The 27753-nt window shown below is 47.3% G+C and overlaps 1 protein-coding gene across 3 annotated transcripts in view; it reads left to right on the top strand.

Moving 5' to 3' along the window:
* Positions 1-27753, top strand: part of Prkce (protein kinase C, epsilon) — a 489745-nt gene that overhangs the window by 283181 nt on the left and 178811 nt on the right. For all 3 annotated transcript variants that reach the window (XM_087552363.1, XM_087552364.1, NM_017171.2), the window contains 3 exon segments: positions 20268-20427; positions 22110-22144; positions 23355-23440. In XM_087552363.1, the coding sequence (XP_087408489.1) occupies positions 20268-20427; positions 22110-22144; positions 23355-23440 (281 nt within the window).

Below are 27753 nucleotides of genomic sequence, written 5' to 3'. Positions count from 1 at the left end.
AGCTGTCACTGGGCATTGTCTATGTGCCAGGCACTGCAGGAAGTGCCTTCTGTGCTTGTGTCCAGGCCTCCTGTCACCCGTGAGAGGGCTCTGTTTTATCGTTATTCCTTAACTGGAAAGAACACTCTTGAATGGTGGCCCTGGCTGAGGAAGACTATCTGGCAAAGAACTTCTTTCTGCCCTAAACTGATAGCAAAGAGATGGCCACTTACGCATGCTCTGCGTGTACAGGTTACTTTGGCTCCTTGATGCCACCACCAATTTCCCATCTTCAAGGACAGGAGCAATTGTGAGCCCAGCAGAGGCCTTTTCAGGGCATAGAATGGTGGCTAAATGACAGCCAAGGTGACCAGGATTGGTAAAAACCACTCCAGAGCAAACAGGATCCCTTATACTTAAGGTCTCTGTGTATAAGACTTGGGAGACTAAGGTCTCCACGCGTTTCCATGACCTGGTGCCACTTACTGCAGGATTCCAGGGCCCTTGATAAGATCATCGTGGCTGTGAGTCACACTCAGTCAAGTAGAACTACCCTTGCCAAATGGCTGGCTGGCTTTCCTACTTGTTTTTCCGGCCTCACCCTCTTGAATCCAAATAATTGTATGGAAATAATTCGAGTCACACGTGATCCAAGTCAGAACATTGGAATGTGCTGGCTCAGCAATTTCTGGTTTTGGTGAGGAATGCTGGGAATTGCTGAAATATCTACCCATGTGCAGGGAAAGAAGGGAGGGCCAGGAGGCAGTGCTAACCAACTCCAAGGACATAAATCCTCTACCTCTTCGAAGAAGGTTAGAGAAGGTGAGTCGTGCCTCCAGCCAGCTGCCCCCTAATCTTACAGAGTCATGATGGAGCCTTAGGAAGAGTTGGGTTGCCATGGAGAAGGAAATGACAAAGATACCAGCAGGGTTTGCTGGTATAATACTTCCCTGTCTGCTTCATGGGGTGTCTGTAGAAAGAGCATGGTTAAACGTGAGTGTGCCCTTGCCCCAGAACAATGCAGGATGCTGCACCCCCATGGGAGTTGCTGACCCTCAGAGGAGGCTCAACCTCTGTATGGCTGGAGTCTGTGGTGTGGCCTGCAGGTACTTGCCATAGCCAGGAGCAGCAAGACCTCTTTGATAATGAATGTTCAGTAACTTTATGGGTTCTTCAAGGCGGCCTCCTCCTTATGGGTCTCCCACCTACCAAACCATCGCCTGTGAGGATAGAGTAGACAGAAAACTCTGAAACACTCTCCATCGATCAGTGTATTTATTTGTACTGAGAAAATGACCATGAACTGTGTGGTCTGGACATGTAAGGAATGGGATTCGGTGAGAAGAGGTGCTACATGCTACTGACTTGGACAAAGCTTAAAGACACTATGCCAGGTGAGAAAAGCCAGTTCTCACAGGCATTCGTATCTCATTGGCATATCCAAAGAGACGGTAAATGAGAGAGTCAGGGACAAGGGCCCGGGGAAGTGGAAAGTGCCTGATGGGGTACAGCACCACAAAATGACAAAATGTTGTGAAATTGCTGGTCAAGAAGGTTGCACAAGTCTGCCAACGGCACTCTTCCAATGGTACGTCCTACCTACCCACTGAAGATAGCACTTGAGAAATCTGCAAACTTAAAGTTTCAAAATGTTCACGAGAAAATGAGGGGCTTTACAATATCATGCTACCGCGAGTCTTCCCGGCTCTACATATCTGATCTTTCCCCGCCTTCTGTTGCGAACATTACACCGGATCTCCTTTGTCTCATGATCTCTACCACCATCTTCTCTGCCGTACCCGTTTGCTTTTTTGCCTAATACCTATCCAAAGGAGGCATTGAGGCTCCCAGACATGCCCAAGTCGTATTTCTCCAGACAGTTTCTATAGACTGAAAACTGAGGGTTTCTTGAGAGTGAGGCTGCTGTCTTCGAGTTAGAATTTCTTCCTGTGAAATGTATGTTCCTTCTCTAACCTGTTCCCCTAGTACAGCTTGAGGGAGAAGGGCAAATGCGGTCCCTGAGGGCAATGGAGCAGGGTGTAGGCTAGCCCATCTTTCCGCTCCCGTGTGTTCAGGCATTGTGCACCTATGTAGACACCTTATGTGTAAGTGCCAGATACTGCCTGTTAGCCACAGCTCAGAGCAACTGTGGGTAGGCTCGTGAACTGCATCTGCCTTTCTGGTTTACTGTGCCAAGCAAGCACACATTAACATGGGTGGTTCATATTCAGCACATGGGTACCGTGTGTGGACACACAGAACTTTTATGAATGTTGGAAATTGCTTAAACACAGGTGAGGAGGCAAGGATGATTTAGCCACAAGCGAATTAATTACCCATGATTCATAGTTAACGCACAGGAAGCGGTGTTTGCTTTGGACCTCTTTAATTTGCTTTGTTGGGATGAAATACTGAAGAGATGAAGTGTCCCAGTGCCCATGGAGGGCTCTGCTCTTTGTCCTAGTGGTGGTGATTAAGCTGAAATAGGTATTTTCATAGCCATGTGATTTTTAAAGTAATCTTCGTATATGTATCTGTAAACCCGTGGGAAATAGTGTGCTGTATTACCCATGTGAATGAAACTTGCTTTTGTTTTGTTTTGTTTTGTTTTGTTTTGTTTTGTTTGTCACTTTTTTGTTTTTGAGACAGGGTTTCTCTGTGGAGCCCTGGCTTCCTAGAACTGTCTCTGTAGACCAGGCTGGCCTCAAATCCACAGAGATCTTCCTGCTTCTGCCTCCCAAATGCTGGGATTACAGGTGTGAGACAGCAGTGAGTGATACCACAACCTGGCCTGAAGCTTGCTTTTGAAAAGCAACTTTGTGTTTAAAGATTTGTCTACACTGATACAAAACGAGTTCATTCATGCTAACTGCCGCTACCCCCTCTAGGACACTATCCTGCATTTTCAGTCTATTCACTTGCAGGTGGACCTTTAAGATGTTTTAAGCTCTTTACTGCCACAAGGTTTACATGCATACCATCCCTCCAGGTGTGTGCTCACGGACTGGTTATGGGTAGGAAATGAATGCAGGCTTAGCCAGTGGTTGCCAGATTGCCCTTCGACTAGGCCATGATAGTCCACGCTCCCAGTAGCAGCTTACAAAACCATGTTCATATCCTTAGCAGCACTCGGTAAAGCCAGGGGTCCAGTTTTGCCCCTCCCCTGTTAGTATAACAGGGCATCTTGTCATTGAAATGTGTATTTTTCTGATTGCCTGTCATGTGGAAGTTCCCGTTAGGATCATCAGGAACTTTATGTCCCCAAGAAGAAACTGCTCACATCCTCTGTTTCTTTTTGTTTTTCTGTCTTCTGTCTGTATCTTACTGAAAGCTACATGCTTGAATAAGAGTGTTATTGTTTCAAGTCTCGCTTTAATTTTAAAACAAAAGTCTTGTGTTTCCCTTCTTATACTGGAGTAGAGTTTTCCCACAGCAAGGCAGCGGTGGACCTGGGCTGTGCTATGATCAGTTCAGGTTGTTCCCACGGAGCCTGCACTTTCCGGCCTGGAATTCTTTTTGTCTCTGAAGGTCCCCAAGCCAATTTATGCTTCTGTAATTACATTCGCTATGAAATAAATGCTCGCCACAGAGCGAGCTCCTGTAGAGCTTCTGTATCAACGGTTTCTAGTGTTGTTTTTCTATTTTTGGCACTTATTTTTGTCAGTTTTAAGATTAGTCTTCTAACTCCACAAGCAATCTATTGAATATTGCATGGAAAATGCAGTGATTTTTTAAAAATGACTTTTTCTTTCAAATGGTGATAGATGTATTCAAGTTTTGGGTTTGTTTGTTTTATCTCTTTCAGAGTTTTATGGAAAAAAAACTTATCTAAAGAAATACATAGGGAATAGACCTCTGGCTAAAGGCTGGGACACAGTCAGGTAGTTTTCTTTAGCATTAACATTTCTCTGTTGTGTTTGAGACCGAATCTCCCTTTGTACCCCAAGATGACCTTGAACCCTCAAACCTCATGGCTGAGGCCCAAGAGTTAGCTGGGAGGTGTGCTACGAACCATGCCTGATTTGTAAAATGATTTTGACCAGAGACTGTAACTGTCTAGAGCTTCATTTCCCCCGTCCCTTAATGAATTAGTATATTAACCCAAAACTAATGCTTAATTTTAAAATAAGAAGTAAAAAGGTGTGTGTGTGTGGGTGGGAGGGTCGTTCCATGACAGATAGGGGATTTATTGTACTGTGGTGGATGCCAGCCAGTGTCTGGTCTTTGGGTGAGCACATTTGCTGTCCTCATTTGAGTCTGAAGAGCTGATCATGAAACTGCTGGCAGACGGAGTTACTCTTGCGGGAGCTCATTTATTCCTGTTTCTCCCATTCTAATTTTGAAGATCGTTGATAAAGTTGTCACATTTGCATGAGGCACTCTGGCTGGCTGAGGAGAAAACAGCTGTCAAGGTCATTGCCAGAGTCTATTCTTGACTCTGCTCCAGTTTCCCCAGGGATTACCAGATCCCCAGCTTGATGATGCCCCAGGCCAAGTGTCTAACAAGCCATTTCCAGCACGTGGAGAAGGAGGATGGCTAGGGCTTGCTGGGGTCCTGTAGGATACAGCTCAGCCTTAGGTCTGTCAGAGGTCTTTTGTTCACTCTTCTCTTGGCTCAGGGTAAGGATGTGTTTGGGGACTGGGAGCGGCTGCTGGTGGATAAGCCTGGAGATTGGCATCCATCAAGAACTTCTGAGAGCCTAGTCCTCTCAGTAAAAGTCCTTGGTGCTTGAACTGCCAAGCTAATTTATTCAGCCTTTCTTTGCTTGATGCGGCTGAGGTCTTCTGCCTGGGGTCGTTCACTTGGCCACTGTTGGAGTTTGGGTGTGAAAATGTTCTCCCTCTCCCTTGCTTTTTTTTTTTTTCCAGAGCTGGGGACCGAACCCAGGGCCTTGTGCTTCCTAGGCAAGCGCTCTACCTCTGAGCTAAATCCCCAAACCCTTCCCTCTCCTTTGCTAAACCATTGGATTACATTCCTAAAGCTAGTCCCCAAGGTCTAGTCCCTTATTTGTCACATGTTCCTAACACGATGGGCTGTTACTCCCTCAAACCGTGAGCCAAACAGTTTCTGCAGGGCTGTTTTGTAAGGAGACAGGGGGAAGTCTGTGTTGAGATGAGTTGGCACGTCCTGATTGGACATGTTAGCCAGTGTAGCCAAGTAATGAATTTTGATATCTGGACCTTGGTGTTTTGTCTCACAAACAAGTTAGGCATATGAGGAAGTGGCCAAATAAGGAAATAGCCCTTGGGGGCTGGCTTTAGGAATGTAATCCAATGGTCTAACAAGGAAGAGGGAAGTAGGAAGGGCAAGACCTGCCGGTGCCACGTTTACCGTGCTCAGGCCTGTCCCAGCCCTTCAGCTCAGGGCCTGGGTCCTGTTTAGTTGGTCTCCTGCTGACCTTGGTCCTCATCACCATGCACTGCCTCCTTGCCACTCTTGTTCTTCCTCTTACTAGCTCCACATGAGGGAGCCCCCTGAAGGTTGAAGCCATAGAGCAGCCCCCTTCTTGGATGAAAACAAGAACTCTGAAGGAGTTTGAACTCTTTGTGAGATGTGTAATGAAAGTCCTAGACTCTCTTGGTAAGAGTTCAAATTAAAGCAACCAAAAGAACCCCTATTTTACCCTGAAATTGCTATGTTAAAGAGTTTAGGTTTACCAAATAGTTGAATTAAGATATAATTATTAACATTACCAAACTGGTTAGGCACTCTTCAAAAGCACACACCACAGGGTACCCTCCCATAGCACTGAATGCACATTGAAGGAAGGTTTGATTGATGGAAAGTCCATTGACACTCTGGAAACACAACTTTTGTAGAGAAAGAAACCCCTAAAAGTGCTTTATTTAAGTGATATTGTGCCAAGAAAATCTACCAAGATCCTGTTTGCTCAGAAAATATCTGGGTGAACACAGCACAGTAGGAGAGCGTCTTCTTTGTGGTAGGTAGCTTTCTGACACTTGTTTCAAGGACAAAGGGGTTGACCTTGTTGCCCTTCTTGACTTCACTGAGCAATGCTTGAGGTGACATTCCCCGACAGCTCGACACTAAGCCTATACCAGCTAGTCTCAACTGTCAACCTTTGATTTAGATTTTTAAGTGATTCTCAACTCTGATGCCTTTTCTCATTGTCATCTAGAGACATGAAGGTCTATGCAAATGAACAGTTAGTATTCTGGCGGCAGTGGGTGGTGGTAGCTGGCTGTGGTGGCAGTGTGTGTTGCTCGACTGTGGCTGTGTGTATGAACTAGCTATATTTACATGTGACATTCAGAAGTTGGCCTGTTTGTCTTCCTGCTGCTTTTCACTTTTAATATGGTATCTCATTAAACCTAGAACTCTCTATTCTGGTTAGGCTTGCTGGCCAGCAAGCTCCGAGGCCACTTGTCTCTATGTCCCCTAGTTCTGGGATTATGGGTTTACACCACTATTGTCCAGCTCAACATGCTGACCATCTCTCCAGCCCCATACTGGTGATTCTGAGGTACATCCCAGGCAAATCTCAGAACCAAACAGGACTCGGAAGCACAAGACCAATCCCCTAGCATCTTATATGAAGCCAAAGGAGAGCAGTGAACTCTCACACACCTGACCAGAGCCATAGTCATGTGCAGACCCCTTAGTGAATTAGACTCTTCCTACTTCCCTCATTCTCCCCTTCTCCTTTCCTCTCTGTCTCCTCCTACCTGAATACCTCCCAGACATGCCTAACCCATGGTCTGCCAGCCCCAGAAGAGCTACAGATGAGGTCAAACACAAAGTGTAGGTTTACTTAAAACATTATGAGTTTTGTGGGTTTTTTTTTTTTTGCAAAATTTAAAACTATTGTTTGATTTTTGAGTGCTAACTTTGTAAATGACAACGTCATACCACAGTGTGAAGGATTGGACATACTTAACTCCCACACTGTAGATCCAACCTAGAGTCTCCTCTGAGCCATCCCCACCCCCAGTAAGGAAACACAGAAGACGTTAAACCAGAACATTTCCTCTGTGTAACAGACAGAGGCTGGATCAGGAGCTATGGCTTGGTTGTCGCCTCTGTCCCCAAATATCTCTCCTGATCTTTGCTGATAGGAGTTCTCCTCAACAAGGACTACACATTAGAGTCCCCTGGGTAGCCTCTCTCCACCCCAGCAAGCATCGCTCAGTGGCTGGGCAGCACCAGGCACAGGTTTATTGTCCAAGTGGTTGTGTTGTTGCCCGAGTTTGGAGCTAGGGTCATGGATTATCAGTTCTCAGCATTTTCATGTGTCTCCTGAACCTCATCTGGTAGTTGATGTAGGCAAGGCTCAGCATGGGGTCACGTATTCCAAGAGGTAAATGAATTCCTTGGCATGGCTGCTCACCACCTCCCTCCTGCCACCCCACCTACTGTCGCCACCAATTACATTTAAGGGAAGAAACATAGGCAGACATCTTTTTCTATATCTCTTTTGGCTTTCGGAATGAAGCTAACACACTTGTTATGTGTCGTGCCCACCTCGTCCGGCAAGGAAGACGCAACACAGTTGGATTCTTCTCAACAGCCTTTACTGCAGGACACCTTCTTTGTTGATACAGGGAGGCGGCGGCAGCCAGCCCTAAGTGTTACAGCTCCAAGTGTTACAGCTCCAAGTGTTACAGCTTTAAGTGTTACAGCTTTAAGTGTTACCACGCCGAGCAGCAAAGCCGCTCGGCTTATATACACAACAGTATGCTAATCTTCTTTCAGGGATTGGTGGGGCACGAGTCACCCCACTGCCATCCCAGCTACTTGTCCTCCAGAGATTGGCGAGGCATGAACTCCCATTTAGCATAGTACCGCCCCAGCCAGACTGACGACAGGTGCAAAACCCCACACATGCTCAGTACTGTTGTTAGGAGGGCGCCAGATTCACCTCATTATCATACAGCTGCCGCGCCGCTCCCTACAGTTATGAAGTATTTCCTTATGCTAGGTGAAGGGCAAGAAATGTAAGAATGACAACGCAGATTTCGTTGAGTCCTAGAAGCCCTGAAATCTAACCATGAGTTCCGATTTGGTTCTTGAGTTAATTCACAGGGGAAGTGGTAAGGTGTCAGGTGAGGACCCAAGACTTTTCCAGGAAATGGAAATCTCTGACAATAGACCCACGGTAGGAAGGGATCACAGAACATCACTGTTTTATGGTGGGAAAGCTCCCAAGTTCTCACTACAGAGCCCTAGGAAGAGGCTTGCTACAAACAAGGGCTTTGCTTCGCTGTCCAAGGCTGGGGAGGCACAAACTGTTCCCGATTGGATGGTATTGACAGGAAGTGACAACCTACCTCAGGGAGTCCTGACAAGCCAGTTCTAACCATTTACTCAAAGAAACTAGAGAAAAGAGAAAGAGATCACGTATGCAGTACAGGCCCACTGGGAAGGTTTGTGGGTGCAGTCAAGAGCGCCCTGTTTAAGCCATGAAGGAACAAAATGAAAGGCAGGAGATATGTGTCACCAGAGCAGAAGATGCCTCAGGGGTAAAGTACAAGTGTGAAGATCTGAATCTGTGTTCACAGAGCCCTACTATAACACATCTTAAATCCCGGTACTCCTATAGCAGGCTGGGGGGAAATAGGAGAGTCCTCAGAAGCTTGTAGGTCCATCTAGCTTGGCAGTAATGAGCATGAGAGACCATCTCAAACAAGGTGACGACCAATACCCGAGACTGTCCTCTGCCCAGCAAATGTGGAAAGAAGTGTGCGTAGTTAAGCAGTGTTTGCCAAACTGAGCTCTTTGATGGTTATCTCCAGTCGGGTTTATGAGGTTCAGCCAGCTCTTGAGAAATCACCATCACTAGAGGTGGCTTTCTGGTGGCTCCAGCCACAGCCTCAGCTGAAAGAGATCGCTTAGCCGCCATCTTGGGGCAGTTCTAACCTGTAGGTCTGAGGAGGGTAACCTCATCATGAGGTGATGGGACTGCAAGCCTTCCTGTTCTGGGGATCTTGGTTATTCTTATCTTGATGTCTGGTATCCTCAGCGTTTAGACAGACAGTCCTTAAATGATTAACCTGTCTACAGGCAGGGTGTAACCCGAAGCTTCAGCTAGTAAAGGAGACAGATACCAAGTGAAAACAGAGATGCCAGGCCTCGGCCTACATTTAGTCACCCTCTGGCCATCTGCAAGCCCAAGGGAGGGATCAGCGGTTGGCGGAATCTCTGGTGCACAGCAGGAGCTCCTCGGGCAGATGTCAAATCTGACTTTCTGTTCACCGGGACTGTTTCCCTTTTGTGTGTGCAGTTTTCTTAGTCAGCCATTTGTTGTGTTCTGTCTGTCCCCTACTCACACTGTGACTCAGCTCCAGAGCAGACGGAAGAAGCTAACCTCGGGGATCCCCTCTGACACCTAGGGACTTCCTACTGGAAGTTCTCAGGGCGCTGTCTCCCTGGAGATGCCCTCAGCTGGATGTGGGGCTTTGGAGTGGTTTCTCTTTACTTAACAAAGACATTGCCAGTGACACCATTGACTCAGGAGACTGTGGACTGCCTATGGCCGAGGCTCCCTGTCCTCAGTTCTGGGCCTGTCCACATACTCTAGGAGCTTGTTGGGGGTATGGAGTCTCAGATTCTTACACCAAACTTGCTGAACAGAAACCCTGAGAAGGAGCACCCATCTGCTTTGATGGGCCTGCAATACTCAAGGTTCAGAAGCATAGGCCTAGTGCTGTGTGTGTGTGTGTGTGTGTGTGTGTGTGTGTGTGTGTGTGACATTTGGGTGTCTCTCACATTCCTCCTTCTACTGAGACACATATTTAATTCTAACTAGAGGGTATCACATCAGACTGAATGATGATCTCAGTTACCCCTCTCCCTGTCGGTGACCTTCTCCCATGCAGAAGGAGTTTGGGAACACACACGTTGTCCACTGTGTGTCTCCAGTGATTCTGGCCTGAGAAAGAGTTTGACACACAGACCATCCCTGACACAACTCCATGATGGTACCAAAAGGGGCGGGATACATGTATAGGAGACAAACACTTAATGGTGTCCCTACCAATGAAAACTCAATCCCAAGGCAAAAGGCCTCTATGTGCTGTTAGGAATGTCTGAAGGAAAGATAATTCCCCTGGAACCAAGTGAAGCTTTGTCACTATTGAATTGTCCACTTAGTCTTTACTGTGACAACAACCGAAGTATAATGAGCTGTAACACGAGCCTGCACACAGTGGTTCAGTGCAGGTGACTTCCCTCTATGTAGCTGTGCTCTGCAGGATTAAAAGACTGTTAGGCTGGCCTACCTAGTTGAAGCATTTGTGGAAATAGGAGATACCCATAAGGGGTAAATATTAGCTCTAGATACATGGCAGAGACTTGTAGAAGAGAAAAGAAATGCATATTGTTTGAGTAGGATTAAGAAATAACAGGGAGTGGTAACTTCTCGGTGTGCTGCAGCATGAAAGAAATTTCACACTTGGAAACAGTTGCGTGCCAGGAAGCATATGTACTTACTGTGCTATTGTGGGTCCTCCGCGGATTATTAAGTTCTTTAGAAGCACGGATGGCTTTTATTTTGTGGAAAGACATTTCAATCACGTTGAGTGGAAGGCGAAGCTACATAGTAATTTCGAGCCCTAAGTAGATGGATTACAATGTTCTTTACCTATTACCATCAATACTCGGGTGTTTTATTCAATTAACAATGATTGGAACTGCTAATGTGATCGAGGGCGTTAGGGTGGGGATGGGAAAGCAAAGGAGATCTGAAGAGTTCTTTTCCTGACATAGCGAGCCACCTCTCTGAACAGAGAGCAGCAAGCACTTGATGTAGATCTCATCTGCTGGTGAATGTCAAACTGAACAGGAAAGGCTTCAACACGCAGGAAGTTCAAAGAAGAGAGCATGTCTGTGGTCCACTCTGACGAGAAAAGGTTTCATGCAAGAGAGATAGATATATTAAAGGATGGGAATTGCTTCAAGCAGAGAGAGAGAGAGAGAGAGAGAGAGAGAGAGAGAGAGAGAGAGAGAGAGAGAGAGAGAGAGAGAGCCTAGGAAGGGGGGAATCCTGCTGCAATAAGAGGTTGGGAAGGAGCATAAGGCACCAGGACTTCCAAGATGATGCCTGAGGGCACACATAGGAGTGAGGTGGGAGCAGGAGCCCGTCAGGGAAGGAAGCAGGCCTGGAAGCTTCCTGCTGACAGGCTGGACTGCAGTGCTCAGTGGCAGGCTGTTTCTGTGCTTAGGATGGTTGTCCTCAGCAACTCTCCTCATCAGGAGCAGCTCCTGACACAGGCAGACCAAGATGGGAGTGGGCCCTCCTTCCTTTGCTGTCCTACAACCTCTTCCTCCTCCTCTTCCTCCTTCTCCTCCTTTTTCCTCCTCTTCCTCTCCCTCCCCTCCTTCCTCCTTCCTCCTTCCTCCTTCCTCCTTCCTCCTTCCTCCTTCCTCCTTCCTCCTTCTTCCTTCCTCCTCCTCCTCCTCCTCTTCCTCTTCCTCCTCCTCCTCCTCCTCCTCCTCTTCCTCCTTCTCCTCCTTTTTCCTCCCCTTCCTCTCCCTCCCCTCCTTCCTCCTTCCTCCTTCCTCCTTCCTCCTCCCTCCTTCCTCCTCCTCCTCCTCCTCCTCCTCCTCCTCCTCCTCCTCCTCCTCCTCTTCTTCTTCTTCTTCTTCTTCTTCTTCTTCTTCTTCTTCTTCTTCTTCTTCTTCTTCTTCTTCTTCTTCTTCTTCTTCTAAATGGAACATTGACTTACGTACAGTAAATTCATCCTTCCCAGAAAGTTAGTTCTGTGTTTTGACAAACATGTTCCATGCAGTCATGGAAGCTACCACAAAACATGGAATACTTTGAGCACCCCCAAAGTCACCCCTTTGTCTTTTCCTTTTCATGGTCAAACCCTCTCTCTGCCCACCATCAGCAACTGGTGGGCTTCCAATGCCTGTAACTTTACTTCCTCCAGAATCTCACTTACGTGGAACTGTATGTCTCTACGTGGCCTTTTGACGCCCCCACGTCAGCATCTGAGAGTGGCCCACACTTTAGTTTCTTCCCTTCTGTTGTGCTGGGTGGAATTCCAACGCTCGAGTGGACATCAGTCCTTCACTGAGGTTCAGTCGGTCTTGCTGATTCAGGTTTATAAGAAACTTTCCAAAGTGAAAAGGAGCGATTTTATTCCAGTGAGCAGCAAAGAAGCAGACGAGAATCAGCCCCCGAGAACTTCTGGTCAGTGACATGTCCAGTTTCGCTGGTTCTTACACAGAGACCAACCAGACTCCTCCTCCGACACAGATAAGGCACCCAGAGCCTTGGTGGAAGAGGAGCAGGGTCACCCTGCCCTCCTGGGAGACCATAGGGGGACAGCATGCAGAAGGGGAGACACCACCTCCTTTCCTCAGGCAGGAGATTTGAAAGAAGAAAAGGATGAGCTCCTGTGGCTTTAACCCCTCACTTACAATGCTACAGAAAAGGAACTGGATCTGCACTTCCCTAACCAGGCGCTAGCAGCAGGGGATACCGGGGAATGTGGCATGTGGAACAGAAATGACAACGTCAATCCTTGGAGCCTCAGGACTGAGAGGGCTGGAGAAGGGCAGACTGCGGTCAAGCGTCCCTGTCATCCGCTAGTCTGACAGGCTGCCATGGTGCCTGTGTATCCCTGAGCTGGATTTGCTGTGTGACAGTGCTGGAAGGCGAGGTCCTCTGCTCAGTGAAGCAACAATGACCCTCACTTCTCTCTACTGGTTGCTTCTCTTCCCCCGCAACCCTTTGTCAAACCGTGATTCTGTTGCTTTTATTTTCTTCCTTTAATCTTCCGACTTCTAAGACTGCTTTTCCTTGGTGGGTCGGACAATAAATCGCACCCTGTCCACCTCCTACGAGCCCTGCCCTGCCTCCACAAAGTTTTGAAGAGGCCATGATGGTTTTTACTTGTTTTTTAATTGTGGGTAGGATGAGGGTGGGGAAGACAGTTTCGTCGTTTTCTCTCAGGCTAGCCTTGAGCTCACACTGATCCCCCTGTCTCAGGTCATGTGCCATTACACTCGATGATGACTTCTTGATTTTAAAATTAGAGTTCAAAATCGCCTTAGCAAAGAAATAACCCAATGGAAACCGAAAAGTTAATTCCGTGTGGTTTGGGGAGTTGGGCAGGCAGTTAATTTTAAAAGGTTCTGTGAATGCACAGGGAGGCAGAAAGGGGCTAACCCATGTGAGAGAGGGAGTGAGTTCTAGCTGTATGTCAGCCTTCTCTGAACTCTGCCTGTTGCAGCAGGAACCTTGGACTAGCTGGCGTTGACAGCATGGGGCATGAGGCTTGTAGCGAAGTAGGTGACCTTGAAACTCTTTGGGCTGTAGTGCCGATGGCTTTGAAAGGCTCCGGAGTTATTTGAGAAGGGACCAGAAGGCTGGGCCTATTTCTTCCCACAACTGCCAACTAAACCCTGGGAGCAAGTAGACACCCAGTAGAGACTTGCAGCACTGCGTCCCTCCGGTGGGCCTTATCACCGCATTTTGAGAATGGGGGCAGAGGACAGGCTGGCCCTGTGTGCACAGCCTCCACAGTGCTCAGGTATGCAGCCTGAGATGAGCCTCTGTGGCTCACCCTGGACTGACTGGCACACCGGGGGTTGGATCCCTTCCCTTGGCAGGTGTCCAACTTGGTCAATTTCCCAGGAGAGCCTGGGGATGTTTTATTCTGTGTGTCCCTCCTGGATACCAAGAATTAATTCCCCTGTGACTCTGGCATGTACTTCAACAGGTAAAGGGATGAGTGCGGACAGAAGGCAAGCCAACATCCTGCCTGAGTGAACATTCTTTCTGAGACTTAGCACTAGTCACAGTGCACGTGGGCCTAGCAGCCTCAGGTAGCCAGGTGGCGCTGGGGTATGTCTGCCTCATTTCCCCGCTGTCCAGCAATCACTTGCTTTGCCTCAGTTTACACCAGTGTCCTAACCCTCTGCTCCATCCACACCCGGCGTCTTCATGCTCTGGGGAGCATACACCAGCTACAGTTTTGGCCCGTGACTCTTCTGTGAGCACAGCAGAGCTTGCTCAGAGAGGAAGATGGAAAGGGTTTATATTAAACTCTAGATGCTAATCTCGAGATGCCACCAGCACTCTTCCGATTCGATTACACACTTGATGAAACATGCAGGCCCTCCCAAGCCTCATCTCGGACCTACTGATGAGCGCTGTGACTCTGGGGAGACACACATCGAACTATCCCTCCGGAGAAACCAATTGCTGCTTCCTCTTTCCTGTTTTGAACACGAAGGTTTTTTTTTAATGTATTGTGCGAGTACAATACACAGGGCATATTCTTTGGCGCCACATAAATATTTACCTAATATTTAAAGCTCACTGTCATAAGTATTTGTTCACTTGAAAACAGTCACACCCACTTTCCTCATGGGAAATAAGAGGTACCTCTGCTTTCGAATCCCTCGGGATTTCACTTTGTCTGGTTGCTTTTTTCCTTCCCGTTGGCATTGCCAGTCAAGTGCCCAGACCAGGGAACTATGGAACGGCAAGCTTAAATAAACTCCCAGAGGTTGAGCATTCCCAGGCCCCAGCGTGACTAACACCTGACCGTGTAACTTAATGAAGTTTTATTTAGCTCAGAGTTTAAAACGAAACTCGCTCTAACGGTGAGAAGGCTCTAACCACGAGAAGGCATGGTGGTTGGCAGCGTGAGCTGGTTACATTGTATCCTAGAGTCAAGGTTGAATGTCTGTGCTTAGATTCACAGCTCCTTTTTGTTTAGTCTTGGAGCCCTGCCCATGGGGTGGTGTCATCTATGCTCCAGGTGGGTCCTTCCACCTCAGTTAGACTTCGCCAGAGACCTGCTCACAGCCACATCTAGCAATGTGTCCCTAGGTGACTCCAGACCCCGTGGGATTAATATGATTAGGAATCACAGCACTGTTTCTTCCAGACCAGTGTTTGAGATGGCCATGGCTTCTCTCTCCCTTGATAGATTAAAAAACAAAACAATGCAAAACAAACCCAGGAACTGAGATTAGCGACATGTGCAAAAATTTCCAGTTTGCAACAAAGGCAAAATTTATCCTATCCCCCTGACACCCACTTCAACTATCTTGCAAAATGGGGAGCCAGTAAGCTGAGCTCGGAAAGAAACCCCTACAACCTGCTTGAAGAACTGCCCCTGTGTGCCTCAGGGCTAATCCTGCATTGAGCAATGACGATAGCACCCAGCAGTGGCCAGTGCACCTGTTGGTTCTGATCCTGGCAAGAGTCAACCCTCGAATGTGACAGTCCCTCCCACACACAGCCTAGAAACACCCAAGAATCCACAGCCTGACACCAGCGAGAATTTCCTGCTGGGTTTCCGGCAAGTGAAAAACTGTCTCTAGAGGATGAATGTAGAGGTGCCCGTGACCTCACACAAGAGGTGACGTTCGCTTCTGGCTGCTTTTGTGTGGAAAGAGAGAGGACAGTGAAGCTGCTGAAGATGCGAATACCTCAGTGACCCACTTGCCAGCAAGAAGAGTGTAGTGTTGGTGGCAGGCCAGTCACTTCGAGAGTCTCCAAGCATTCCTGAAGTCCATGAGGAAAGGACACCCCTCCCACCATGGAGAAGGGGGCTGACTAATTTAGATGCAGACTAGTGACTCCGCAGTATAGAATCCCCCTTGTCCTTTGTATCTGCCTGTTTGCAGCCTCTCCTAGACGGCTCTCCATGTTGAGGCTGCTTAATATCTACTGGTGTAAAAGGTACCAGGAGTTTGAAGTTTATGAACTAGTTGGAATAATTAGAAGGCATGCCTGGAATTTTTGGGGTTTGGGGTTACTGACAACATCCTCACTGCTCAGCCTGTGCTTTTGTGGGTTCTCTTTCTGTCAGACCAATCAGACTCTCTGTTTCTACAGAAAGTTTCACCAACTGATCATACTAAGTGCTAGCCTTTCCTAACTTTTGGGGACCCTTTCTTCTGTCTGGCAGATGAAGTCATAAGTGAGACGTCTGAGAACTGCCGGGGTCCTCTAGGCAAACAAGGGGTCACCCCAGCTGAGTGTGGTAGGGTGCAGTGTGTCCAGAGACAGGGGGAACATCCTTCAGCCAGCTAGAGGTGTTAAGGGACACCTTGAGCAACTTGTCAGTTTCCCAGGCTTGGAGTCTGAGGATTTTTTTTTTATTCTGTCTGTCCCTCCTGAACTTAAAGACTTTTCCTGTTTACCAGAAATTCCATAGTGACTCTGGCAGGTAAGTGAACAGGTAAAGGGAGAAAGTCGACTTCCTGCTTGAGTTTGCCCTCTTGTGGCCAGGTCTAGTAGTGCACACATCGTGGAAGTGAAGGCTAGACTTTCTAGCATTCAAGGCCAGTCTGGTACAGAGCAAATTCTAGAGTGGCCATAGCAAGACCCTACATATGATTGAGTGAGTGGATGGAGCAAAGGACAGATAAATGAATAGATATGAAATGTGTTCTCTCTCCTACTCTCCAGGGCTCCTCTGTTCATGGCAGGGAGGCATCAAAACACTAGGGAGCCAGTGCCTTACTTGGTGATTTAGGCATAGGGAAAAAACCCCTTTGGCAAGGGAACCAGAGAACAGTTTTTGAAAAAGACTATGCAACTGTTCTAGCATGGTATCGTTCTTTGTTGTTACTCCGAGCCTATTGGTTGATATGGGATCAGGTTGTAGTACGAACACGCTATACATTTCCCAGGTTACTCTGGTGTCTGCACATAGGTTTTAACTGCTTTGTTGACTAATCTAGCCATGTAGTGAGAACATCTGTAGTTCGAGATTATATAGATCTCTTTGTGACTCTGTTCATGTTTGCTATCTGTTATAATATTGCTTTCTGGAAATGTGTGTCATGTGCCGTTTTCTCTAGCAGTGAATGAATAAATCAGTTTCCTCATAGCGTGCCGGTAACAATAACATCATGGGGAGACAAAGCTGTGACTTTGTTAGGTGCTGAGTGGTACATCCATGGTATGTCAATAATGTTTGGTTTTACACGTTAAAATTCCTAATAAGAGTGTACATTTTACATTTCTCCTACAAATATTTTTACGTTAACATTTTTGAGAATTTCATACGTGAGTGCTATCTTATATTATCACGTCACATCCCCCTTCTCTCCATTCCAGATCCTTTCATGCCTCCTCCCTACTGCCTTTCAAATGTGTGACCTCTTCTTCTTTAATTTTTAATACTACACAGAGAGAGAGACAGAGAGAGAGAGAGAGAGAGAGAGAGAGAGAGAGAGAGAGAGAGAGAGGGAGAAGGAGAGGGAGAGGGAGAGGGAGAGGGAGAGGAAGAGGGAGAGATCACACCATCATAATTTCTTCTTCTCTTCACTGCCTCTTCTCAATCTCTCCCTCTCGATGGATAGATCGATGGATAGAAGGATGGATGGATGGATAGAGAAAGAGAGAGATAGGGAGATAGATAGATAGATAGATAGATAGATAGATAGATAGATAGATAGATAGATGATAAAGAGGGGGGGAAGCCAGAGAGGAAACAGAGGCAGAGACAGAGGTAGAGACAGTGTCCCTGTGGTCTTTTCCACACACCCTCCCCTCTGGTTAATTCTCCACCCCTGCTCCCTTTCTCCATCTTCACACTTTGCTCTTGGCTTAAACTTCCCCCTCAAGGGCCGCTCTCCTTCAGTACTGCCCGTGTCCCACCATCCCCCACCCCAGAAGGCGCCTCCCAACTGCAGTGACCTCTTTCTAGTTTCCTGGTTTCTCCAAGGACTCCTGGCTGACCGCACAGAAGGAGACAGCTTTCACTTTAGCTCATTCTGACCTCGAGTCTCCAGCCATGCTCTTGTGGTGTGTGGATTACATGTCTGAGCCTCCACGGCCTCTTACTTCCCCATACATTTGACATAAAATGTAACTTAGAAGGCAGATGTGCTCAAGGGCTGACGTAGTAGATATCTCCCAGCCAGTTCCATCCAGACGGACCCCGTGTGCAGGAGTGACCCTCTATGGTGTTCCTGACCTGTGCAGATGCCTCCTGCTTGCCTGCCTTCACAGCTTTGTACAACTCCCCACCAGCATCCACCGCCCCTCCCAGAGGGGTGAAAATAAATACAGTTGACTTCATCGGTGCCATATTGCTCCTCTAAGTCAGAGTGAACAGGGTTTGGAACATTTGATTGAGCTCCCGGGCATCCGCAGGAAACTAAGCCATGTGCTCTCAGGGAAGGCTGGCCCACAGTTATGGCAGAACCCCTTTGAGAAAATTAGACTAGACTTCTCGACATTTTAACTGCAAACAGTTTTCCAGGATGCAAACAGCTGATCAATGTGCTAGGAGCTGGTTTATGGGTCTGCGGTGAGTCTTATGAAAGAAGTAAAGGGGCTCGTTTTGGTTTTTCCAAAAGAAGCCATGATGCCATGGTCAGGGTTAGATTTTTGTAGATCTCGTTTATAATGAGGAATTCCTCTCTACTGGGTTGGATTTTCAGTTGCTTACTTTCTTCTTATGAGAACTAGGGAATGCTCAGGGCTAGTGACATGCCTCTGTGAGTACAGGAGCCGGCTGACAGCTGAGTTCTGTCCTCAGGACCCACGTGGTGGCAGGAGAGAACCAACTCCTGACAGCTGTCCTCTAATCTCCACGTGCACCCGTGACTGTGCCTGCACATGCATGCACACATGCTTATACATGTAGATGGGAGGTGCGTGTATACATGATCATACATGCAGATTCGGGGTGCGTGTATACACGTTCATACATGTAGATGCGAGGTGCATGTATACATGTTCATACATGCAGATGCGAGGTGGGTGTATACATGATCATAGATGCACATGTGCAGGAAGAGATCTGTTCACTCACCAGAGGTGTTCCTGTGAGATCGTGCATGCTCAGGGTAGAAAATGATGGACTCTCTATACTCAGAAGGGAGCCAGCATTATCAATAGCCACGAGTTAAAAAGAAATCCCAGGTGAGCTGAAGACCAGGAAATAAAACGCCGACAGGCAGATCTTCACCATCTCTGTATGTGTGTGTGTGTGTGTGTGTGTGTGTGTGTGTGTGTGTGTGTGTGTGAGTGTGTGTGTATGTGTGTGAGTGTGTGTATGTATGAGTGTGTGTGAGTGTGTGTGTGTGAGTGTGTGTGTGTGAGTGTGTGTGTATGTGTCTGTGTGTGTGAGTGTAGGTGTGTGAGTGTGTGTGTGAGTTTGTATGTGTGTCTGAGTGTGTGTATGTGTCTGTGTGTGTGAGTGTGTGTGAGTGTAGGTGTGTGAGTGTGTGTGTGAGTGTGTGTGTCTGAGTGTGTGTATGTGTCTGTGTGTGTGAGTGTGTGTATGTGTGTGAGTGTGTGTGTATGTGTCTATGTGTATGTGTCTGTGTGAGTGTATGTGTGTAAGTGTGTGTGAGTGTGTGTATGTGTGTGAGTGTGTGAGTGTGTGTGAGTGTGTGTGAGTGTGTGTATGTGTGTGTGAGTGTGTGTGAGTGTGTGTGCACGTGCGTGCGTGCGTGTGTGTGAGTATGTGTGAGTGTGTGTGCGTGTGTGAGTGTGTGTGTGAGTGTGTGTATGTGTGAGTGAGTGTGTGTGTGCCTGTGTGAGTGTGTGTGAGTGTGTGTGAGTGTGTGTGAGTGTGTGTATGTGTGTGAGTGTGTGTGCGTGTGTGTGTGTGTGCGTGTGTGTGAGTGTGTGTGTGTGAGTGTGTGTGTGTGTGTGTGTGTGTGTGTGTGTGTGTGTGTGTGTGTTCTGCAGCTCCCAGGCTGCCCGGGTGCTGCAGTGCTCTCAGTGCACCCCTGGTTCCCTGGAACAGTTCTCTCTGTCTTCAGTGACCCCATTAGAGGCTCTTGGTTCCGTGCTTCTGATCTTTGGAGGTGATCTCTGCCTTCTGTGTTATCCCTTCCTCCTCCTTTTGACCTTTGAGAAAGGTCTCTTGCTCTAATCTGAGTATGAGGGAGAAAGAAGTTAGACTTATTAGATTCTACTCAGAACAGGTAACAAGTGAATCCTGGTGTTCCTAGCAGCCACCCCATGTGGGCTCCCGTTTATTGAGAGAGATGCCAGTGTGGTGAAGGGGTCTGACCCTCTTGTCCAAGCTCACACCACTTCAAAGTTTGCTAAGATTGGAATGTTAGACATTTTGACCCCCTGGACCCTCGGACTGTGTAGGTTGAGCAAAGAGAGTGGCAGCAGCGTGGTTTGGAATGGACCTAAAGGACGCAGGTAGACGTCACACGATGTACATGAATTCCGGCTCTCCCCACCCGGGAGGCTCACTTCCTTCGTCGGATCACAGAGACTCCTCAGACCAGCAAATCCCCCCACGTAACCCACCTATGCCCAAAGGTCAGTGTTGGGGTGCACTAACACCACTGTTCTCCTCTCTGCTTATGTCTTCTGCAGCCCCTAAAGACAATGAAGAACGAGTGTTTAGGGAGCGGATGCGGCCAAGGAAGCGCCAAGGGGCTGTCAGGCGCAGGGTCCACCAGGTCAATGGCCACAAGTTCATGGCCACCTACTTGCGGCAGCCCACCTACTGCTCCCACTGTAGGGATTTCATCTGGTAAGTCCCAGGAGGAGGGGGCATTAGGCATGGGGTGGGAGACAAGGACCATCAGTCAAAAGTGCTGATGTGAGTGAGGGAAAGACGCTTTAATCCCGGCATGGTGGTGCATGCCTTTGATCCCAGGACCCCAGAGGCAGAAGCAGGCCCATCTCTGAGTTCAAAGTCAGCCTGGTCTACATAGCAGGTCCAGGTCAGCCAGAGCTACACAGTAAGTCCCGAGTGGGAGTTGAGGGGGGTGAGGAAGGGAGAGGGAGAGAAAGAGGGAGAGGGAGAGGGGGAGGGAGAGGGGGAGGGGGAGAGAGAGGGAGAGGGAGAGGGGGAGGGAGAGGGGGAGGGAGAGAGAGAGGGAGAGAGAGAGGGAGAGGGAAAGGGAGAGGGAAATTGTCCCATGAAAGCAAATAATGAATGAAATAATGTACTTCTAGGCAGAAGCATCATATTTTAATTTGAGACAAAGGAGAGATTTCTCTAATAAAAGTCCAAGTATGCTGTATATTAACTTTAGGAGCTCCATCTATAGTAATTTCATCATCTTTTTTTTTTAGAACTCTGATTTTTAAGGTTCAAATGACAGACCTCAATAAGGAAAGAGTATCGCTTCCCTTGTCTTATCATAGTGTGAAACCATCAAGAGCCTTCAAATTCCTGATAATAACAATAATGGTTTTCCTTAATAAAGCAGCTGGTGTGAGGGATGAACTTTAAAACTTCCAATAGATTTGGATTCTGGTTTTTAAAAATGAATTTTACTTGTATATATTAAAAAGCAAAGTGGAAACAGACTTTCTGGCATATTCTCTGAGTGTAGCCCTGGCTTCCTGGAACTGTAGACCAGGCTGGCTTTGAACTCAGAGATCAGCCCGCTTGTGCATCTGGGCTCCTGGGATCAGTGTTTGCACCACCATGTCCAGGAGAAGGTGAGTGAATGGCTGGGCTTACAGGTTGCCTCTTCTCTCAGCCTGTTGGGAATGGTCCAAATGACATGTCACTCCTTCTTCTGGGGTGAGGACTCTAGGGAGCTTGTTAGCATGTTCTGTTCACGTATGCAAACAAAGGAGTCCCAGTGTGAAGCCAGCAGACGTGTGAGCGTGAGCTTTAGGTACAGCAAGGGAGGGATGTGGCCGCGTAGATTGGGCTATGCTGTTCACAGTCTCACTCACCGTGCCAGGGGAACCCTGCTGTGACTGTGGAAGGAACCTTTTCGATGGTTGAGTGAGCCCTTCGTCCTAACTATAGACTGCCATAATTCTTGACAGACTTCGATATGCCCAGGGTGTATGTCAGCCAGTGGCAGGCCTTGTCTACCACCACAGAGCCCTCTCTGGGCATGCTCTGGTGCTAGGATTGGGGGAATCACCTTCTCACCCATCACGTGGAGAGTGTTTTAGTTGACTGGCTTCTGTCCATAGCAAGGGGGTTTACTTGTGACTTTCTAGAACATTGCTACCCCAATTGGTATGAGTGTTTGTACAGAAAACCAAATCTCGTTTCAGGCAGGCCCTGTGCCTGCTCCAAAGTGAGGGACCTTCTGGAAGGTGTTCTTAATCCTCCAAGTGGTAGTGAAATTACCCCACTGAGCAGACTCCACAGGACTGAGCACAGCATGGATGGTGGCCAGAATTGGGTAGCTTTGTGGGTTTATCTTTTGACCTAGTAAAATCCTATCTTCTTCCTTTCAGGGGTGTCATAGGAAAACAGGGATATCAATGTCAAGGTAAGAGGTATTTTATGAACTTAGCCTTTGGAACCCAGGGTTGGTTTGAGATTATAATCACTTCTGGAAGGTGCATGCTAGATTGGAAACATAGCAAGTCTTTATCCGGTTCCACTGTCCATATTCTTCAAGGAGTATGGTCTCTCTTCTTGGTCACTGCCTGGCTATCACTCTTATGCATGTATGACACATACCAACGAAGTCCTGCCTATCTCCCGGCATCCCAGTAAATGTCCCCCTCATCCCCACGGCATCTTGGCCACAGTGGTAGAAGGCGGCTGTACTTTGATTCCCCTGCCTTCCCCTGTAGATTAACACTTGAATAGAAGCTCACTGGAGTCTCCTGTCTTGTTTGGGTCTCTTGCCTTCTCGCTCCTCCTTCCCAGGCTCTCTGAAAGGGGCTCTCTCACAAGTTGTTGGTAGCTCTGGGTGGTTCTTGCTGAATGTGTCCATGATTTCTACTGTGGGATCATTATTAAACACAGCTTCCTTGACATGTGTTCCTCTAGCTAATTGGCTGCAGTAGACAAGGTCAGGTTGCACAGGAAGGTAGAAATGAGGTGCAGTCGTGTCCAGACTCCTCCCAAGTGAGAACTGAGAAGCCAGGCTGTCCCTTCTGGCCTTGAATTTGGTTCTGCTAATGGCTGGTATGGTTTGTGAAAGTGTACATGCACACAGTTACCTCCTTAACCACAGAGGAGCCACACTGCCCCGGGACCCTGCAGACAGAGCTGTAGGCCACACTTTGTGGACTTACTAAATTCGATGGGAACTTTAAAGTTTAGCACATGATGATGGTCATAAAGCAGATTACTTTTTAAAGCCCAAGAACTCGTGTATTATAAGCTCCTTGTGTCGTGGCTCTGTGTGGGTATTGGAGGACAGCACAGAACCTTTAATAGCGAGGGCTCCGTGGAGAGCAGGGTGGAGGGTGAGCCCTGACCTTGGCCAAGCAGCAGAAGGACTGAGCACCTTTCTAAAAGCCCCCAGCACCCTTTGAGCATCGCTTTCATCCTTCCGCACTCAGCTCCTAGTGGCAGAATATTTTTGAAACATTGCATTAAAGGCTTGAGGAGGGGATTCGATTAGGTTAGGACGTTGTCGGAAAGGGCACAGCTCTGGTCGTGTGCCAGACCTGATTAAGTCTTGGGGTGGGATCTTGCGGGGTCCCACTCATCACTCAAGCTTCTTCTGTTTTTATCGTTGGCAGTTTGTACCTGCGTCGTCCACAAACGATGCCATGAGCTCATTATTACGAAGTGCGCTGGGCTAAAGAAACAGGAAACCCCTGACGAGGTAAATATTTACAACACTGGAATTCTGTGCCCTCTTCCTTACTGGCCCCTCCCTTGTCCGCCCCTGATGTGATCCCCAAGAGAGTCTTATCTCTCTGAGCTCCTGCAGTTGTCTTCATTGTGTTCAGCAAAAACGAAGGGAGTTGGCCACTGCCTGTTGGCTTGAAGCACCATCGATGGCATGAGCACAGCACTTAGTTCTATCCAAGAGAAGCAAAGCAGGAGCCTAGAGCTGAAGATCGTGAGGGAAATGTGACGATCCTATCTCTATCTATCATCTATCTATCTTTATCTGTCTGTCTGTCTATCTATCTATCTATCATCTATCTATCTTTATCTATCTGTCTATCTATCTATCATCTATCTATCTTTATCTATCTCTCTGTCTATCTATCTATCTATCTATCTATCTATCATCTATCTGTCTTTATCTGTCTGTCTGTCTATCTATCTATCTATCTATCTATCTGTCTATCATCTATCTGTCTTTATCTGTCTATCTATCAGTCATCTGTCTATCTATCTATCATCTATCTGTCTATCTATGTATCTATGTATGTATGTATCTATCTATCTATCTGCTCTATCTATCATCTATCTATCTATCTATCTATCATCTATGTCTTTATCTGTCTATCTGTCTATTTATAACCTATGTCTTTATCTATCTGTCTGTCTATGTCTGTCTGTCTATCTGTCTATTTATAACCTATGTCTTTATCTGTCTGTCTATGTCTGTCTGTCTATCTATCAATCATCTATGTCTTTATCTGTCTGTCTGCCTATCTATCTATCTATCTATCTGTTTATCTATCTGTCTGTCTTTATCTATCATCTATCTATCTATCTATCTATCTATCTTTCTATCTATCATCTATCTGTCTTTATCTATCTGTCTATCTATCTATCAATCATCTGTCTATCTATCATCTATCTGTCTATCTATGTATCTATGTATGTATGTATCTATCTATCTATCTGCTTTATCTATCTATCTATCTATCTATCATCTATGTCTTTATCTGTCTGTCTATCTGTCTATTTATAACCTATGTCTTTATCTGTCTGTCTATGTCTGTCTGTCTATCTATCTATCAATCATCTATGTCTTTATCTGTCTGTCTGCCTATCTATCTATCTATCTGTTTATCTATCTGTCTGTCTTTATCTATCTATCATCTATCTATCTATCTATCTATCTATCTATCTATCATCTACCTCCCTATCTCCTATCTATCTGTCTGTCTATCTATCTATCTATCTATCTATCTATCTATCTATCTATCTATCTATCTATAAGACAGGGTCTCTGTGGAGCGCCAGCTGTCCTGGAACCCATTGCATAGACCACACCAGTCTCTCTTAGAAATCTACTCACCTCTGCCTCCGTGCTAGGGTTAAAGGCACTGGCTTTGAAATGGAGTCTTATTCACTATCTCATGGGAACACTGAAATGGCCCCATGATAAGTTCACCTGCAGGCAATAATCAACACACAACAGGAGCCGAACCTTAAAGCGGTTTTGGGAACCAGAGTTGAGCGAATAGCCCAACAGTACTTAGGAGAGAGAGATTAGAACAGTGTCACCGAACACTTGCTGTGCCTGGCTCAGAAGCACAAACCATTTAAGGCCGTAGCCGGTATCACTGCCACCATCTTAGCAGAGAGCCTGGGAGCACCAAAGTGGTCACAAAACTTGCCCAAGGCACAGCTACTGTGAAAGAGCTAGCTGCATTCAGATCCAGGCGGTCTGGTCTGTCTTAGAGCCTGAGCCTTGGCTCCCTGTCTCTTAGCTTAGAAACCAGGGTCAGATTTGCTTTAAGGAAACCTCTAGAGCTATGAGAATGTGGAATTCCACATGGGAGCCGGGTTTCCCCTAAGACTCAGGATCAGTGGTTGTCAACCTTCCGAAGGCTGTGACTGTTTAGTATGTTCCTCATGCTGTGGTGACCCCCAAACATGAAATTCCTTTTGTTGCTACTTCATAACTGTAATCTCGCCACTGTTGCTAATTGTAATGTAAATATCTGTTTTCCAGTGGTCTCAGGTGACCTATATAAAAGGGTATTTAGAACTCCCCTGTCCCCCTGGGGGTCGAGACCCACAGATTGAGAAGCGCTAATCCAGATAGCAGTCCCAGTAGTAGGCTTCCTGAGGGAGAAGCAGGCGTACCAATGAGTACAGACGTCATCTGGGCCCAGAACGTGAATTTCAGAGGTGTGCGTCCAATAACTCCCAGTTCACTAAGTACCACATAGACATAAGTCACTAGGATCAGGTCAGAGGAAGCCCAGGAGGACCAGACACTCGGCTTTAGAGTAAAGTGAGCATATAATCGGAGTCCCCAGGTGACGGACAGACTCCTTCTACCTACTTCCTAAAAAGTGTCAGCCAAGTAGGAATTTTTCATCCAGGACCCTTCTCGTCCTTGAGTCTCCTCTTGCTTCTGTGTTGCCTCTGAAAGCAAGGAGCAAGGCTGCGACCGAGCCTTGTGTGCTCCTGAGGATAAACTGAGGCCTGATCCCCACAGCTGTGTACATCGTGAGTTCAAGGCCAGTCTGGGATATGTGAGACCCAGTCTCAAGGAAGGAGAAACACAGTACGCCCCAGCAGCTGTCTCACCTGACCCTTGACCTCAGAGCATAACCTGCAGTACATGGTTACTGTCATTGCCTTCACATGAGGATAGAGAGGGAGATAGTGTGCTTTACGGCCTGACTTCCTTCCCGTGGACATTCCGTTGACTAGGCACTTCCTGCGTGGCAGGCATTGTGCCTGTCCAGTGGAAGCAAAGAACATGTAAACCCTGACTCCATGTTCTCACAGGTCTCATCGCCCGGGAACCTTAGTTTTCTGATGCTCTCCTTCACTTTGTGGAAGGGCCATGTCCCATAATGCTCTGGGTTTTGAATAGTTCGGAGGTGAGATCAGAAGCACACAGTTACCGCTCAATTTGGCACCAGATGCTTCCTTCTATCTTTCCTGACAGATTGAGCGGTCATCTCTCCAGCGAGGCTTGCTCTTAAATGTGGCCTATGTACCCAGAGACAAATGGTCAGGGTCTCAAGAATGGTAGGGTTGATGGCCATCCTGGTGTCCCCACCACAGCCCCTGTGCTTCTGTTATCACTGAGTACCTTTCGTTGGGTGACTAGTCTTTAATTCATTTCTTTGAGTCACTAGCTCAATGTAGATACACACATCTACACAATACCACAAACACTTGCTTCATTTCCAACGTCCTCTATTCAAAAACACTCTACTTTAATAGTGAGTCTGAGGCCAGCTTGGGCTCCGTAGAAAGACTCCATCTCAAACAAAAGCAAGCAGAAGTGTTCTGACGATGGCGGGCGCCTTGCGTGCTTTCTTTCCCACCATGAGCACTTGGCCAGTTGTATGTCGGTGTGAGTCTGTGTACTCCTTGTTGGCGAAGTAAATGGGAACAGGTCTTCCTGTCACCTTGGCTTTTGTTTGTTTTTGGATCTTGCAATTCTCCCTATTTACACACACATACCCCCATGGGCATGTCGTGTGTGTGTGTGTGTGTGTGTGTGTGTGTGTGTGCGTGTGTGTGTGTGTGTGTGGTGTGTGTGTTGTCTTGGTGTTTGCTTCTCCATATGACTCTGGCGTGTTCTTGTATGTCTCTTGACACCTCATTATCTCCTCGCTGTTCTGATACCTTGGAATCTTTGTTGATCCCAGCTGAGATTCATACAGCTGTCTCCAACCCCATAATGGCCTCCCTGACCTAGGGAAACTTCCTGACCTCTTCACCTTAGTCCGCCATTCATACCTTTATTAAATTATTCCTGGTAGGTTAGCCTCTCTTCTCATATTTATCTATCATATCTTCAGAACTGCAGGAACAGAGTGGACAGTGACCTCATCCAGTCTTAGGAGTCAGAAAGGGACATGTATGGTTGACACATGTGACACTTGTTTGCCATAAATCTAAGGTGGGAGGGCACAGTTATTCTCAAAAATCCTGGAAAATGTGTACTCTGACAGGACCCTAATGAATGGCCCATGGATGAGAGAGATATCAGCATTCTGGCTCCATAGGAGGACTGACCATTTCTGGGAGCTTGCTAACGGGACACCTAGGCACGGGTTCACATCCACACCCCGATCAGTGTCTGTACCTAGCTGTCATTGTTCCCGACTCCTCCAAGGCGGGGCCTTTCCATGCCATATTCAGCTGGTGATCCCAGGCACCCTACACACCCTCCCTGGTTCCTAGGGTCAGAAGTGCATCTTTCTTCCCAGGCTTTCCTGCTCTGCCTGAGGAGGGCTGGTCCATGTGACTACCTCACCG

This window comes from Rattus norvegicus, chromosome 6, assembly GCF_021556685.1.
Source record: "Rattus norvegicus strain SHRSP/BbbUtx chromosome 6, alternate assembly SHRSP_T2T, whole genome shotgun sequence".
Taxonomy (NCBI): Eukaryota; Metazoa; Chordata; class Mammalia; order Rodentia; family Muridae; genus Rattus; species Rattus norvegicus.
This window is presented reverse-complemented; position numbering and strand designations above follow the sequence as displayed.